This window comes from Scyliorhinus torazame, chromosome 9 (assembly GCF_047496885.1).
Source record: "Scyliorhinus torazame isolate Kashiwa2021f chromosome 9, sScyTor2.1, whole genome shotgun sequence".
Classification (NCBI taxonomy): domain Eukaryota; kingdom Metazoa; phylum Chordata; class Chondrichthyes; order Carcharhiniformes; family Scyliorhinidae; genus Scyliorhinus; species Scyliorhinus torazame.
This window is the reverse complement of record NC_092715.1, coordinates 4,279,136-4,296,670: the sequence shown is the minus strand read 5'-3', so window position 1 is coordinate 4,296,670 and position 17,535 is coordinate 4,279,136. Positions and strand designations below refer to the sequence as shown.

Sequence of the window (17,535 nt, the reverse complement as noted above, 5' to 3'; positions counted from 1 at the left end):
CATTACACTCCCCACACACACTCATCCCAGCCGCACAAACACATTACACTCCCCACACACACTCATCCCAGCCACACACACACATTACACTCCCCACACACACTCATCCCAGCCGCACACACTCATCCCAGCCACACACTCACATTACACTCCCCACACACACTCATCCCAGCCGCACACACTCATCCCAGCCGCACACACTCATCCCAGCCACACACTCACATTACACTCCCCACACACACTCATCCCAGCCACACACACACATTACACTCCCCACACACACTCATCCCAGCCACACACACACATTACACTCCCCACACACACTCACCCCAGCCGCACACACTCATCCCAGCCACACACTCACATTACACTCCCCACACACACTCATCCCAGCCGCACACACACATTACACTCCCCACACACACTCATCCCAGCCGCACACACACATTACACTCCCCACACACACTCATCCCAGCCACACACACACATTACACTCTCCACACACACTCATCCCAGCCACACACACACATTACACTCCCCACACACACTCATCCCAGCCACACACACTCATCCCAGCCACACACACACATTACACTCCCCACACACACTCATCCCAGCCACACACACACATTACACTCCCCACACACACTCACCCCAGCCGCACACACACATTACACTCCCCACACACACTCACCCCAGCCGCACACACTCATCCCAGCCACACACTCACATTACACTCCCCACACACACTCATCCCAGCCACACACACACATTACACTCCCCACACACACTCATCCCAGCCACACACACTCATCCCAGCCACACACACACATTACACTCCCCACACACACTCATCCCAGCCGCACACACACATTACACTCCCCACACACACTCATCCCAGCCACACACACACATTACACTCTCCACACACACTCATCCCAGCCACACACACACATTACACTCCCCACACACACTCATCCCAGCCACACACACTCATCCCAGCCACACACACACATTACACTCCCCACACACACTCATCCCAGCCACACACACACATTACACTCTCCACACACACTCATCCCAGCCACACACACACATTACACTCCCCACACACACTCATCCCAGCCACACACACTCATCCCAGCCACACACACACATTACACTCCCCACACACACTCATCCCAGCCACACACACACATTACACTCTCCACACACACTCATCCCAGCCACACACACACATTACACTCCCCACACACACTCATCCCAGCCACACACACACATTACACTCCCCACACACACTCATCCCAGCCACACACACACATTACACTCCCCACACACACTCACCCCAGCCGCACACACTCATCCCAGCCACACACTCACATTACACTCCCCACACACACTCATCCCAGCCACACACACTCATCCCAGCCACACACACTCATCCCAGCCACACACACTCATCCCAGCCACACACACTCATCCCAGCCACACACACTCATCCCAGCCACACACACTCATCCCAGCCGCACACACTCATCCCAGCCGCACACACTCATCCCAGCCGCACACACTCATCCCAGCCGCACACACTCATCCCAGCCGCACACACTCATCCCAGCCGCACACACACATTACACTCTCCACACACACATTACACTCTCCACACACACTCATCCCAGCCACACACCATTACACTCCCCACACACACTCATCCCAGCCGCACACACACATTACACTCCCCACACACACTCATCCCAGCCGCACACACACATTACACTCGCCACACACACTCATCCCAGCCGCACACACATATTACACTCCCCACACACACTCATCCCAGCCGCACACACACATTACACTCGCCACACACACTCAGTCCAACCGCACACACACATTTCACTCCCCACACACACTCATCCCAGCCGCACACACACATTACACTCCCCACACACTCCCATCCCCCCGGAACAAACACATTACACTCCCCACACACACTCATCCCAGCCGCACAAACACATTACACTCCCCGCACACACTCATCCCAGCCGCACACACACATTACACTCCCCACACACTCCCATCCCCCCGGAACAAACACATTACACTCCCCACACACACTCATCCCAGCCGCACACACAAATTACACTCCCCACACACACTCATCCCAGCCGCACACACACATTACACTCCCCACACACACTCATCCCAGCCGCACACACACATTACACTCCCCACACACACTCATCCCAGCCACACACACACATTACACTCCCCACACACACGCATCCCAGCCGCACACACACATTACACTCCCCACACACACTCATCCCAGCCACACACACTGATCCCAGCCGCACACACACATTACACTCCCCACACACACTCACCCCAGCCGTACACACACATTACACTCCCCACACACACTCACCCCAGCCGCACACACATTACACTCCCCACACACACTCATCCCAGCCGCACACACACATTTCACTCCCCACACACACTCATCCCAGCCACACACACACAATACACTCCCCACACACACTCACCCCAGCCCCACACACTCATCCCAGCCACACACACATTACACTCCCCACACACACTCATCCCAGCCACACACACACATTACACTCCCCACACACACTCACCCCAGCCCCACACACTCATCCCAGCCACACATTACACTCCCCACACACACTCATCCCAGCCACACACACTCGTCCCAGCCGCACACACATTACACTCCCCACTCACACTCATCCCAGCCGCACACACACATTACACTCCCCACACACACTCACCCCAGCCGCACACACACATTACACTCCCCTCACACACTCATCCCAGCCGCATACACACATTACACTCCCCACACACACTCATCCCAGCCACACATACTGATCCCAGCCGCACACACACATTACACTCCCCACACACACTCACCCCAGCCGCACACACACATTACACTCCCCACACTCACTCATCCGAGCCACACACACACATTACACTCCCCACACACACTCATCCCAGCCGCACACACACATTACACTCCCCACACACACTCATCCCAGCCACACACACTCATCCCAGCCACACACACTCATCCCAGCCACACACACACATTACACTCCCCACACACACTCATCCCAGCCACACACACACATTACACTCCCCACACACACTCACCCCAGCCGCACACACACATTACACTCCCCACACACACTCATCCCAGCCGCACACACTCATCCCAGCCACACACACTCATCACACTCCCCACACACACTCATCCCAGCCACACACACACATTACACTCCCCACACACACTCATCCCAGCCACACACACACATTACACTCCCCACACACACTCATCCCAGCCACACACACACATTACACTCCCCACACACACTCATCCCAGCCACACACACACATTACACTCCCCACACACACTCATCCCAGCCACACACACACATTACACTCCCCACACACACTCATCCCAGCCACACACACTCATCCCAGCCACACACACACATTACACTTCCCACACACACTCACCCCAGCCGCACACACACATTACACTCCCCACACACACTCATCCCAGCCACACACTCACATTACACTCCCCACACGCACTCATCCCAGCCACACGCACACATTACACTCCCCACACACACTCATCCCAGCCGCACACACATTACACTCCCCACACACACTCATCCCAGCCACACACCATTACACTCCCCACACACACTCATCCCAGCCGCACACACATTACACTCCCCACACACACTCATCCCAGCCCCGCACACATTACACTCCCCACACACACTCATCCCAGCCACACACCATTACACTCCCCACACACACTCATCCCAGCCGCACACACATTACACTCCCCACACACACTCATCCCAGCCACACACACACATTACACTCCCCACACACACTCATCCCAGCCACACATACACATTACACTCCCCACACACACTCACCCAGCCGCACACACTCATCCCAGTCACACACTCACATTACACTCCCCACACGCACTCATCCCAGCCACACACACTCATCCCAGCCGCACACACTCATCCCAGTCACACACTCGCATTACACTCCCCACACACGCTCAGTCCAGCCGCACACACTCATCCCAGCCGCACAAACACATTACACTCCCCGCACACACTCATCCCAGCCGCACACACACATTACACTCCCCACACACACTCATCCCAGCCACACATACACATTACACTCCCCACACACACTCACCCCAGCCGCACACACTCATCCCAGTCACACACTCACATTACACTCCCCACACGCACTCATCCCAGCCACACACACTCATCCCAGCCACACACACTCATCCCAGCCACACACACTCATCCCAGCCGCACACAGTCATCCCAGCCGCACACACACATTACACTCCCCACACACACTCATCCCAGCCACACACACACATTACACTCCCCACACACACTCATCCCAGCCACACACACACATTACACTCCCCACACACACTCATCCCAGCCACACACACTTATCCCAGCCGCACAAGCACATTACACTCCCCACTCACACTCATCCCAGCCACACACACACATTACACTCCCCACACACACTCACCCCAGCCGCACACACACATTACACTCCCCTCACACACTGATCCCAGCCTCACACACACATTACACTCCCCACACACACACATCCCAGCCGCACACACACATTACACTCCCCACACACACACATCCCAGCCGCGCACACACACATTACACTCCCCTCACACACTGATCCCAGCCGCACACACACATTACACTCCCCACACACACACATCCCAGCCGCACACACACATTACACTCCCCACACACACTCATCCCAGCCGCACACTCACATTACACTCCCCACACACACTCACCCCAGCCACACACACTCATCCCAGCCACACACTCACATTACACTCCCCACACACACTCATCCCAGCTACACACACTCATCCCAGCCACACACACACATTACACTCCCCACACACACTCACCCCAGCCGCACACATTCATCCCAGCCGCACACTCACATTACACTCCCCACACACACTCACCCCAGCCACACACACTCATCCCAGCCACACACTCACATTACACTCCCCACACACACTCATCCCAGCCACACACACTCATCCCAGCCACACACACTCATCCCAGCCGCACACACACATTACACTCCCCACACACACTCATCCCAGCCGCACACACATTACACTCCCCACACACACCATCCCAGCCGCACATACACATTACACTCCCCACACACACTCACCCCAGCCGCACACACACTGCACTCCCCACACACACTCATCCCAGCCACACACACACATTACACTCCCCACACACACTCACCCCAGCCGCACACACACATTACACTCCCCTCACACATTCATCCCAGCCGCACACACACATTACACTGCCCACACACACACATTACACACCCCACACACACACATCCCAGCCGCACACACACATTACACTCCCCACACACACTCATCCCAGCCGCACTCACACATTACACTCCCCACACACACTCATCCCAGCCGCACACACACATTACACTCCCCACACACACTCTTCCCAGCCGCACACACACATTACACTCCCCACACACACTCATCCCAGCCGCACACACACATTACACTCCCCACACACACTCATCCCAGCCACACACACTGATCCCAGCCGCGCACACACATTACACTCCCCACACACACTCATCCCAGCCGCACACACACATTACACTCCCTACACACACTCATCCCAGCCGCACACACACATTACACTCCCCACACACACTCATCCCAGCCGCACACCATTACACTCCCCCACACACTCATCCCAGCCGCACACACATTACACTCCCCACACGCACTCATCCCAGCCACACACACTCATCCCAGCCACACACACTCATCCCAGCCACACACACTCATCCCAGCCGCACACAGTCATCCCAGCCGCACACACACATTACACTCCCCACACACACTCATCCCAGCCACACACACACATTACACTCCCCACACACACTCATCCCAGCCACACACACACATTACACTCCCCACACACATTCATCCCAGCCACACACACTGATCCCAGCCGCACAAGCACATTACACTCCCCACTCACACTCATCCCAGCCACACACACACATTACACTCCCCACACACACTCATCCCAGCCGCACACCATTACACTCCCCACACACACTCATCCCAGCCGCACACACATTACACTCCCCACACGCACTCATCCCAGCCACACACACTCATCCCAGCCACACACACTCATCCCAGCCACACACACTCATCCCAGCCACACACACTCATCCCAGCCGCACACAGTCATCCCAGCCGCACACACACATTACACTCCCCACACACACTCATCCCAGCCACACACACACATTACACTCCCCACACACACTCATCCCAGCCACACACACACATTACACTCCCCACACACATTCATCCCAGCCACACACACTGATCCCAGCCACACACACACATTACACTCCCCACACACACTCATCCCAGCCACACACACACATTACACTCCCCACACACACTCATCCCAGCCACACACACACATTACACTCCCCACACACACTCACCCCAGCCGCACACACACATTACACTCCCCTCACACACTGATCCCAGCCTCACACACACATTACACTCCCCACACACACACATCCCAGCCGCACACACACATTACACTCCCCACACACACACATCCCAGCCGCACACACACATTACACTCCCCTCACACACTGATCCCAGCCGCACACACACATTACACTCCCCACACACACACATCCCAGCCGCACACACACATTACACTCCCCACACACACTCATCCCAGCCGCACACTCACATTACACTCCCCACACACACTCACCCCAGCCACACACACTCATCCCAGCCACACACTCACATTACACTCCCCACACACACTCATCCCAGCCACACACACTCATCCCAGCCACACACACACATTACACTCCCCACACCCACTCACCCCAGCCGCACACACTCATCCCAGCCGCACACTCACATTACACTCCCCACACACACTCACCCCAGCCACACACACTCATCCCAGCCACACACTCACATTACACTCCCCACACACACTCATCCCAGCCACACACACTCATCCCAGCCACACACACACATTACACTCCCCACACACACCATCCCAGCCGCACATACACATTACACTCCCCACACACACTCACCCCAGCCGCACACACTGCACTCCCCACACACACTCATCCCAGCCACACACACACATTACACTCCCCACACACACTCACCCCAGCCGCACACACACATTACACTCCCCACACACACCATCCCAGCCGCACATACACATTACACTCCCCACACACACTCACCCCAGCCGCACACACTGCACTCCCCACACACACTCATCCCAGCCACACACACACATTACACTCCCCACACACACTCACCCCAGCCGCACACACACATTACACTCCCCACACACACTCATCCCAGCCGCACACTCACATTACACTCCCCACACACACTCACCCCAGCCACACACACTCATCCCAGCCACACACTCACATTACACTCCCCACACACACTCATCCCAGCCACACACACACATTACACTCCCCACACCCACTCACCCCAGCCGCACACACTCATCCCAGCCGCACACTCACATTACACTCCCCACACACACTCACCCCAGCCACACACACTCATCCCAGCCACACACTCACATTACACTCCCCACACACACTCATCCCAGCCACACACACTCATCCCAGCCACACACACTCATCCCAGCCGCACACACACATTACACTCCCCACACACACTCACCCCAGCCGCACACACACATTACACTCCCCTCACACATTCATCCCAGCCGCACACACACATTACACTGCCCACACACACACATTACACACCCCACACACACACATCCCAGCCGCACACACACATTACACTCCCCACACACACTCATCCCAGCCGCACTCACACATTACACTCCCCACACACACTCATCCCAGCCGCACACACACATTACACTCCCCACACACACTCTTCCCAGCCGCACACACACATTACACTCCCCACACACACTCATCCCAGCCGCACACACACATTACACTCCCCACACACACTCATCCCAGCCACACACACTGATCCCAGCCGCGCACACACATTACACTCCCCACACACACTCATCCCAGCCGCACACACACATTACACTCCCTACACACACTCATCCCAGCCGCACACACACATTACACTCCCCACACACACTCATCCCAGCCGCACACCATTACACTCCCCACACACACTCATCCCAGCCGCACACACATTACACTCCCCACACGCACTCATCCCAGCCACACACACTCATCCCAGCCACACACACTCATCCCAGCCACACACACTCATCCCAGCCGCACACAGTCATCCCAGCTGCACACACACATTACACTCCCCACACACACTCATCCCAGCCACACACACACATTACACTCCCCACACACACTCATCCCAGCCACACACACACATTACACTCCCCACACACATTCATCCCAGCCACACACACTGATCCCAGCCGCACAAGCACATTACACTCCCCACTCACACTCATCCCAGCCACACACACACATTACACTCCCCACACACACTCATCCCAGCCGCACACCATTACACTCCCCACACACACTCATCCCAGCCGCACACACATTACACTCCCCACACGCACTCATCCCAGCCACACACACTCATCCCAGCCACACACACTCATCCCAGCCACACACACTCATCCCAGCCGCACACAGTCATCCCAGCCGCACACACACATTACACTCCCCACACACACTCATCCCAGCCACACACACACATTACACTCCCCACACACACTCATCCCAGCCACACACACACATTACACTCCCCACACACACTCATCCCAGCCACACACACACATTACACTCCCCACACACACTCACCCCAGCCGCACACACACATTACACTCCCCTCACACACTGATCCCAGCCTCACACACACATTACACTCCCCACACACACACATCCCAGCCGCACACACACATTACACTCCCCACACACACACATCCCAGCCGCACACACACATTACACTCCCCTCACACACTGATCCCAGCCGCACACACACATTACACTCCCCACACACACACATCCCAGCCGCACACACACATTACACTCCCCACACACACTCATCCCAGCCGCACACTCACATTACACTCCCCACACACACTCACCCCAGCCACACACACTCATCCCAGCCACACACTCACATTACACTCCCCACACACACTCATCCCAGCCACACACACTCATCCCAGCCACACACACACATTACACTCCCCACACCCACTCACCCCAGCCGCACACACTCATCCCAGCCGCACACTCACATTACACTCCCCACACACACTCACCCCAGCCACACACACTCATCCCAGCCACACACTCACATTACACTCCCCACACACACTCATCCCAGCCACACACACTCATCCCAGCCACACACACTCATCCCAGCCACACACACACATTACACTCCCCACACACACTCATCCCAGCCGCACACACACATTACACTCCCCACACACACCATCCCAGCCGCACATACACATTACACTCCCCACACACACTCACCCCAGCCGCACACACTGCACTCCCCACACACACTCATCCCAGCCACACACACACATTACACTCCCCACACACACTCACCCCAGCCGCACACACACATTACACTCCCCACACACATTCATCCCAGCCGCACACACACATTACACTGCCCACACACACTCATCCCAGCCGCACACACACATTACACACCCCACACACACTCATCCCAGCCGCACACACACATTACACTCCCCACACACACTCATCCCAGCCGCACTCACACATTACACTCCCCACACACACTCATCCCAGCCTCACACACACATTACACTCCCCACACACACTCTTCCCAGCCGCACACACACATTACACTCCCCACACACACTCATCCCAGCCGCACACACACATTACACTCCCCACACACACTCATCCCAGCCACACACACTCATCCCAGCCGCGCACACACATTACACTCCCCACACACACTCATCCCAGCCGCACACACACATTACACTCCCCACACACACTCATCCCAGCCGCGCACACACATTACACTCCCTACACACACTCATCCCAGCCGCACACACACATTACACTCCCCACACACACTCATCCCAGCCGCACACACACATTACACTCCCCACACACACTCATCCCAGCCACACACACTGATCCCAGCCGCACACACACATTATACTCCCCACACACACTCATCCCAGCCACACACACACATTATACTCCCCACACACACTCATCCCAGCCACACACGCACATTACACTGCCCACACACACTCATCCCAGCCGCACACACACATTACACTCCCCACACACACTCATCCCAGACACACACACACATTACACTCCCCACACACACTCATCCCAGCCACACACGCACATTACACTGCCCACACACACTCATCCCAGCCGCACACACACATTACACTCCCCACACACACTCATCCCAGCCACACACACATTACACTCCCCACACACACTCATCCCAGCCACACACACACATTACACTCCCCACACACACTCATCCCAGCCGCACACACACATTACACTCCCCACACACACTCATCCCAGCCGCACACACACATTACACTCCCCACACACACTCATCCCAGCCACACACACATTACACTCCCCACACACACTCATCCCAGCCACACACACACATTACACTCCCCACACACACTCATCCCAGCCGCACGCACACATTACACTCCCCACACACACTCATCCCAGCCGCACACACACATTACACTCCCCACACACACTCATCCCAGCCACACACACTGATCCCAGCCGCACACACACATTACACTCCCCACACACTCATCCCAGCCGCACACACACAGTACACTCCCCACACACACTCATCCCAGCCGCGCACACACATTACACTCCCTACACACACTCATCCCAGCCGCACACACACATTACACTCCCCACACACACTCATCCCAGCCGCACACACACATTACACTCCCCACACACACTCATCCCAGCCGCACACACACATTATACTCCCCACACACACTCATCCCAGCCACACACACACATTCCACTCCCCACACACACTCATCCCAGCCACACACACTGATCCCAGCCGCACACACACATTATACTCCCCACACACACTCATCCCAGCCACACACACACATTATACTCCCCACACACACTCATCCCAGCCACACACGCACATTACACTGCCCACACACACTCATCCCAGCCGCACACACACATTACACTCCCCACACACACTCATCCCAGCCACACACACATTACACTCCCCACACACACTCATCCCAGCCACACACACTGATCCCAGCCGCACACACACATTATACTCCCCACACACACTCATCCCAGCCACACACACACATTATACTCCCCACACACACTCATCCCAGCCACACACGCACATTACACTGCCCACACACACTCATCCCAGCCGCACACACACATTACACTCCCCACACACACTCATCCCAGCCGCACACACACATTACACTCCCCACACACACTCATCCCAGACGCACACACACATTACACTCCCCACACACACTCATCCCAGCCGCACACACACATTACACTCCCCACACACACTCATCCCAGACACACACACATTACACTCCCCACACACACTCATCCCAGCCACACACGCACATTACACTCCCCACACACACTCATCCCAGCCGCACACACACATTACACTCCCCACACACACTCATCCCAGCCACACACACATTACACTCCACACACACACTCACCCCAGCCACACACACTCATCCCAGCCACACACACATTACACTCCCCACACACACTCATCCCAGCCACACACACACATTACACTCCCCACACACACTCATCCCAGCCGCACACACACATTACACTCCCCACACACTCATCCCAGCCACACACACATTACACTCCCCACACACTCACCCCAGCGCCACACACTCATCCCAGCCACACACACATTACACTCCCCACACACACTCATCCCAGCCGCGCACACACATTACACTCCCCACACACACTCATCCCAGCCGCACACACACATTACACTCCCCACACACACTCATCCCAGACGCACACACACATTACACTCCCCACACACACTCATCCCAGCCGCACACACACATTACACTCCCCACACACACTCATCCCAGACACACACACATTACACTCCCCACACACACTCATCCCAGCCACACACGCACATTACACTCCCCACACACACTCATCCCAGCCGCACACACACATTACACTCCCCACACACACTCATCCCAGCCACACACACATTACACTCCACACACACACTCACCCCAGCCACACACACTCATCCCAGCCACACACACATTACACTCCCCACACACACTTATCCCAGCCACACACACACATTACACTCCCCACACACACTCATCCCAGCCGCACACACACATTACACTCCCCACACACTCATCCCAGCCACACACACATTACACTCCCCACACACTCACCCCAGCGCCACACACTCATCCCAGCCACACACACATTACACTCCCCACACACACTCATCCCAGCCGCACACACACATTACACTCCCCACACACACTCATCCCAGCCGCACACACACATTACACTCCCCACACACTCATCCCAGCCACACACACATTACACTCCCCACACACACTCATCCCAGCCACACACACACATTACACTCCCCACACACACTCATCCCAGCCGCACACACACATTACACTCCCCACACACTCATCCCAGCCGCACACACACATTACACTCCCCACACACTCATCCCAGCCACACACACATTACACTCCCCACACACTCATCCCAGCCACACACACACATTACAGTCCCCACACACACTCACCCCAGCCGCACACACACATTACACTCCCCACACACACTCACCCCAGCCAACAAGCTGGCACTGGTCGTGCTGGAGCCACCCATACAGCTGATGGGTTGGCTGGGGTCAGAGGGCACCCAGGGAGGTGGCCTGGGGGTGACACCTGTACGACCCGTGTCACTAAGTTCACAGTGGGCAGCCTTTCCACATGGCTGCTTTTCCGGCTGTGGCAATGGTGTCGAGGTGATGGACGTGTCCGGAACGCATCGACGCCGCTGTCCAGGTGACGGAGAATCGTCGCCCGCTGCAATTTCGCCGTCGGAACCGATTCTCTGCCCAATCATGTTTCCTGATTCCAGCCAATGGAGAATCCTGCCTCTGATCTTATTAAAATCAGCCTTACCCCAGTTTGGAACTTTGATCTCAGGCCCATCCTTGTCCTTTTCCAGAACAATCTGGAATCTAACTGAGTTCTGATCACTGTCTGCAAAATTCTCCCCCACTGATTCTTCAACCACTTGCCCAGCTTCGTTACTGAACTCCAGGGACACCCCCTCGCTTGTAGGACCTTCTACATACTGACTTAAAAAGTTCTCCTGACACCCCTCTCCTTTACCTCCTTCCCCATCTCCCCTGTAGATCCTGTATCCTGGAATATTGAGCTGCCAATCCTGCCCCTCTCTTAACCATGTCTCAGTGACAGCAATGACATCTAACCCACATGTTTTGATTTGTGCCCTTAATTCATCTGCCTTGTTCATCAGACTCCTGATTTAAAATAAATACCATCCAATCTGGCCACACTCCCTGGTGACTGAAATGGTTCAGACACTCTGTGCCTTCCTGACTCACTTGATGCCTCCTCTAATGTTGCCTGTGAATCGCCCCCTGCTGAACCTTCTCTCAGGATCACAGGCCCCTGACAAGTTAGTTTAAACCCTCCCAACAGCACCAACAAACCTCCCTGCAAGGACATTAGTCCCATTTTGGTTCAGGTGCAACCTGTCCCCCTTGTACAGGCCCTACCAACCCCCAAAAAATGTCCCAGAAATCTAAAGCCCTCCACCATTTCTCCTGCCACATATTCATCTGGACTAACCTCTTTCAGACGTCACCTTAACTGAAGAAAGTCACGGTTTCGAAACATTAACTCTGTTTTTCTCTCTCTGGACAGACTTGCTGAGTTTTTCCAACATTTTCTATTTTTATTTCAGAGTTTCAGCATCTGTGGTATTTTGCTTTTATATCATTGTAGCATTCCTCAGTAATAATTATAGGGATTAAGGTAAAACTGGATGAATCCTAGCTTTCGATGTTGAAACGTTGCAGCAGGCTCTTCTCCCGGCACGCTGATCAGTCACCAGTGTAGAGTTGGTGATGATCGTCTGGCAGTAACATTCATTCAGTACTCACAGGCAGTAGGATTTCCTCTGGAGAGAACCTTTAGCCTTTATTAAACTGGGCCTTCAACTCAAAGGTCCACCTTTGAGTCTACTTCTCTCTTAAAACTCTTTGACTCTTATCTTGCAGCCCGGGGTTTAATCTGAATCCTTTGCAGTTTCAATAAAATGACATCCAGCCTGACTGGATAGAGAGAAGAGTTCTTACACGGGATATTTGGAGAGATTTCATCAGATCAGAGAGAGAAAATCAGATGTTTCCCCCAGCTTCTGAACCGAAAGTGAAACTAAAACGAGCCAGCCTTACTGGGGGGAGAGAAACATTCCAGAGAAACCAAACCACTCACTGCCAGTTACTGGCAAGGCTCAGCATTTCGAGCCAATTCATTTCCACCAGCCAAGTCGGTCAAACTGAGTCACCACTGACCGCTCCTGCTTGAATTCAAGGCAAAGTCTCCATTAAAGTCACAAGCTCATTAATTGTCCATGGATCAAAAAACAAAAGATAAAAGGGACAAATTGGGGAATATACAGGATTTAAACAGAGGGAGCTTTACTCTGTATCTAACCCCGTGCTGTACCTGTCCTGGGAGTGTTTGATGGGGACAGTGTAGAGGGAGCTTTACTCGGTATCAAACCCCGTGCTGTACCTGTCCTGGGAGTGTTTGATGGGACAGTGTAGAAGAAGCTTTACTCTGTATCTAACCCCGTGCTGTACCTGTCCTGGGAGTGTTTGATGGGGACAGTGTAGAGGGAGCTTTATTCAGTATCAAACCCCGTGCTGTACCTGTCCCGGGAGTGTTTGATGGGGACAGTGTAGAGGGAGCTTTACTCTGTATCTAACTCCGTGCTGTACCTGTCCCGGGAATGTTTGATGGGGACAGTGTAGAGGGAGCTTTACTCTGTATCTAACCCTGTGCTGTACCTGTCCTGGGAGTGTTTGATGGGGACAATGTAGAGGGAGTTTTACTCTGAATCTAACCCCGTGCTGTACCTGTCCTGGGAGTGTTTGATGGGGACAGTGTAGAGGGAGCTTTACTCTGTATCTAACCCCGTGCTGTACCTGTCCTGGGAGTGTTTGATGGGGACAGTGTAGAGGGAGCTTTACTCTGTATCTAACGCCGTGCTGTACCTGTCCTGGGAGTGTTTGATGGGGACAGTGTAGAGGGAGCTTTACTCAGTATCAAACCCCGTGCTGTACCTGTCCCGGGAGTGTTTGATGGGGACAGTGTAGATGGAGCTTTACTCTGTATCTAACCCCGTGCTGTACCTGTCCTGGGAGTGTTTGAAGGGGACAGTGTAGAGGGAGCTTTACTCTGTATCTAACCCCGTACTGTACCTGTCCTGGGAGTGTTTGAAGGGGACAGTGTAGAGGGAGCTTTACTCTGTATCTAACCCCGTACTGTACCGAGACATTGACACTCACAATTGTTGATTATTTGCAGACGTTCCGGATTAAGCCTCCAATGTGTATCTCACAAGAGGACATCGATTTTGCTGTTGCTGTGTTTCGACAGGCCGTGCAGAACCGAACCTGGAGGAGACTGGAGGCTTTGTGATGAGATTGGCAGAACATTACTCAGTGTAACCGCGATTTACACAGAAACAACTATCCTTTTATTTCACTCTCCTTGCCCAGCAAACACATTCTGAAATATTAACATCGATTCATAATAATATAATAATTCTTTTCAACACTCGAAATTTCAGTTCAATCAAAACGAAGAACAAAGAAATGTACAGCACAGGAACAGGCCCTTCGGCCCTCCAAGCCCGTGCCGACCATGCTGCCCAACTAAACTACAATCTTCTACACTTCCTGGGTCCGTATCCCTCTATTCCCATCCTATTCATGTATTTGTCAAGATGCCCCTTAAATGTCCCTATCGTCCCTGCTTCCACCACCTCCTCCGGTAGTGAGTTCCAGGCACCCACTACCCTCTGTGTAAAAAAACTTGCCTCGTACATCTACTCTAAACCTTGCCCCTCTCACCTTAAACCTATGCCCTCTAGTAATTGACCCCTCTACCCTGGGGAAAAGCCTCTGACTATCCACTCTGTCTATGCCCCTCATAATTTTGTAGACCTCTATCAGGTCGCCCCTCAACCTCCTTCGTTCCAGTGAGAACAAACCGAGTTTCTCCAAACTCCGCATCCTCTTGTTATATTACTCTTTTGGTAAATACCTCGTCCCTCTTTGCTTCTTATCCAGGACGGTCTGATCTTGTGACCCTGAACAAACCACGAGTCTTCAACTTAAAGCAAATTGATTTATTGAATAACGATTGATTAATATTGAGTTTGCACCCTCCACAGAACTATGTCTAGTAATCAAGTAATTCATATTAAAGTATTAATTAATTCAAACTACACGTGCTGAAACTATGCTGTGATCTATCTCTCTTACACTCTACTGTCGAGTCACTCCAGGTTGGAAGAGAGAGACCAAGATCCTCGAGGTGTTCTTATTTATAGTGGGATCCAGTAGTGCCCTCTGGTGGTTGTGTTATACTGAGGTGTAATAATTAATCCTTTAGTTATCCAGATAGATAGATATCGTTACACCTGGTGCAGGAGCCTGCTGAATTCCTTCTACCTTGTTCCACCGAGTGCCAGCCTTGCCAGTTTACCCGGTAACTGAGATACGCGACTTTGGCGGCACTGAATACACATTTCTCCCGCCTGAGGCGGACGCCGGCACCCTGACAACGCTCCGGCACCTCGGACAGGTGATCAGGATGTCGTCGAGACAGATCGCCACGCGGGGTAGGTAGATCCTCACGGGGCCTCCTGGTTTCTGTGGCCTGTAGCAGCCCCCGCTGGCTGGTGGTCAGATTCCCATTCCTCCTGATCGGGGAAGAACATCCGGCGGAGCCCTCGGCCTGCACTACGGCGGTCTGTGTTCCTCCGGTAGGTGCCCCGTTGTTGGGGGCCGGCCTCCTTGGGTCTAGCCGAGTGTGATTGCTGCTTGTGACTGTGTCCCAGACTGAGCAGCGTCAGTCCCTGGAGTTCCTGGACCCCGTGTTCGGAGTTTTCTCTGCAGATAACTATCGCCACCTC

General features: G+C 54.0%; 1 protein-coding gene across 2 annotated transcripts in view; it reads left to right on the top strand.

Moving 5' to 3' along the window:
- Positions 1 to 16,845, top strand: part of agxt2 (alanine--glyoxylate aminotransferase 2) — a 600,286-nt gene extending 583,441 nt beyond the window's left edge. For both annotated transcript variants that reach the window (XM_072515583.1, XM_072515582.1), the window contains one exon: positions 15,921 to 16,845. In XM_072515583.1, coding sequence (XP_072371684.1) covers positions 15,921 to 16,034 — 114 coding nt within the window. In that variant the 3' untranslated portion in view covers positions 16,035 to 16,845. The remainder of the gene's footprint in view (positions 1 to 15,920) is intronic.
- The last annotated feature ends 690 nt before the right edge of the window (positions 16,846 to 17,535 follow it).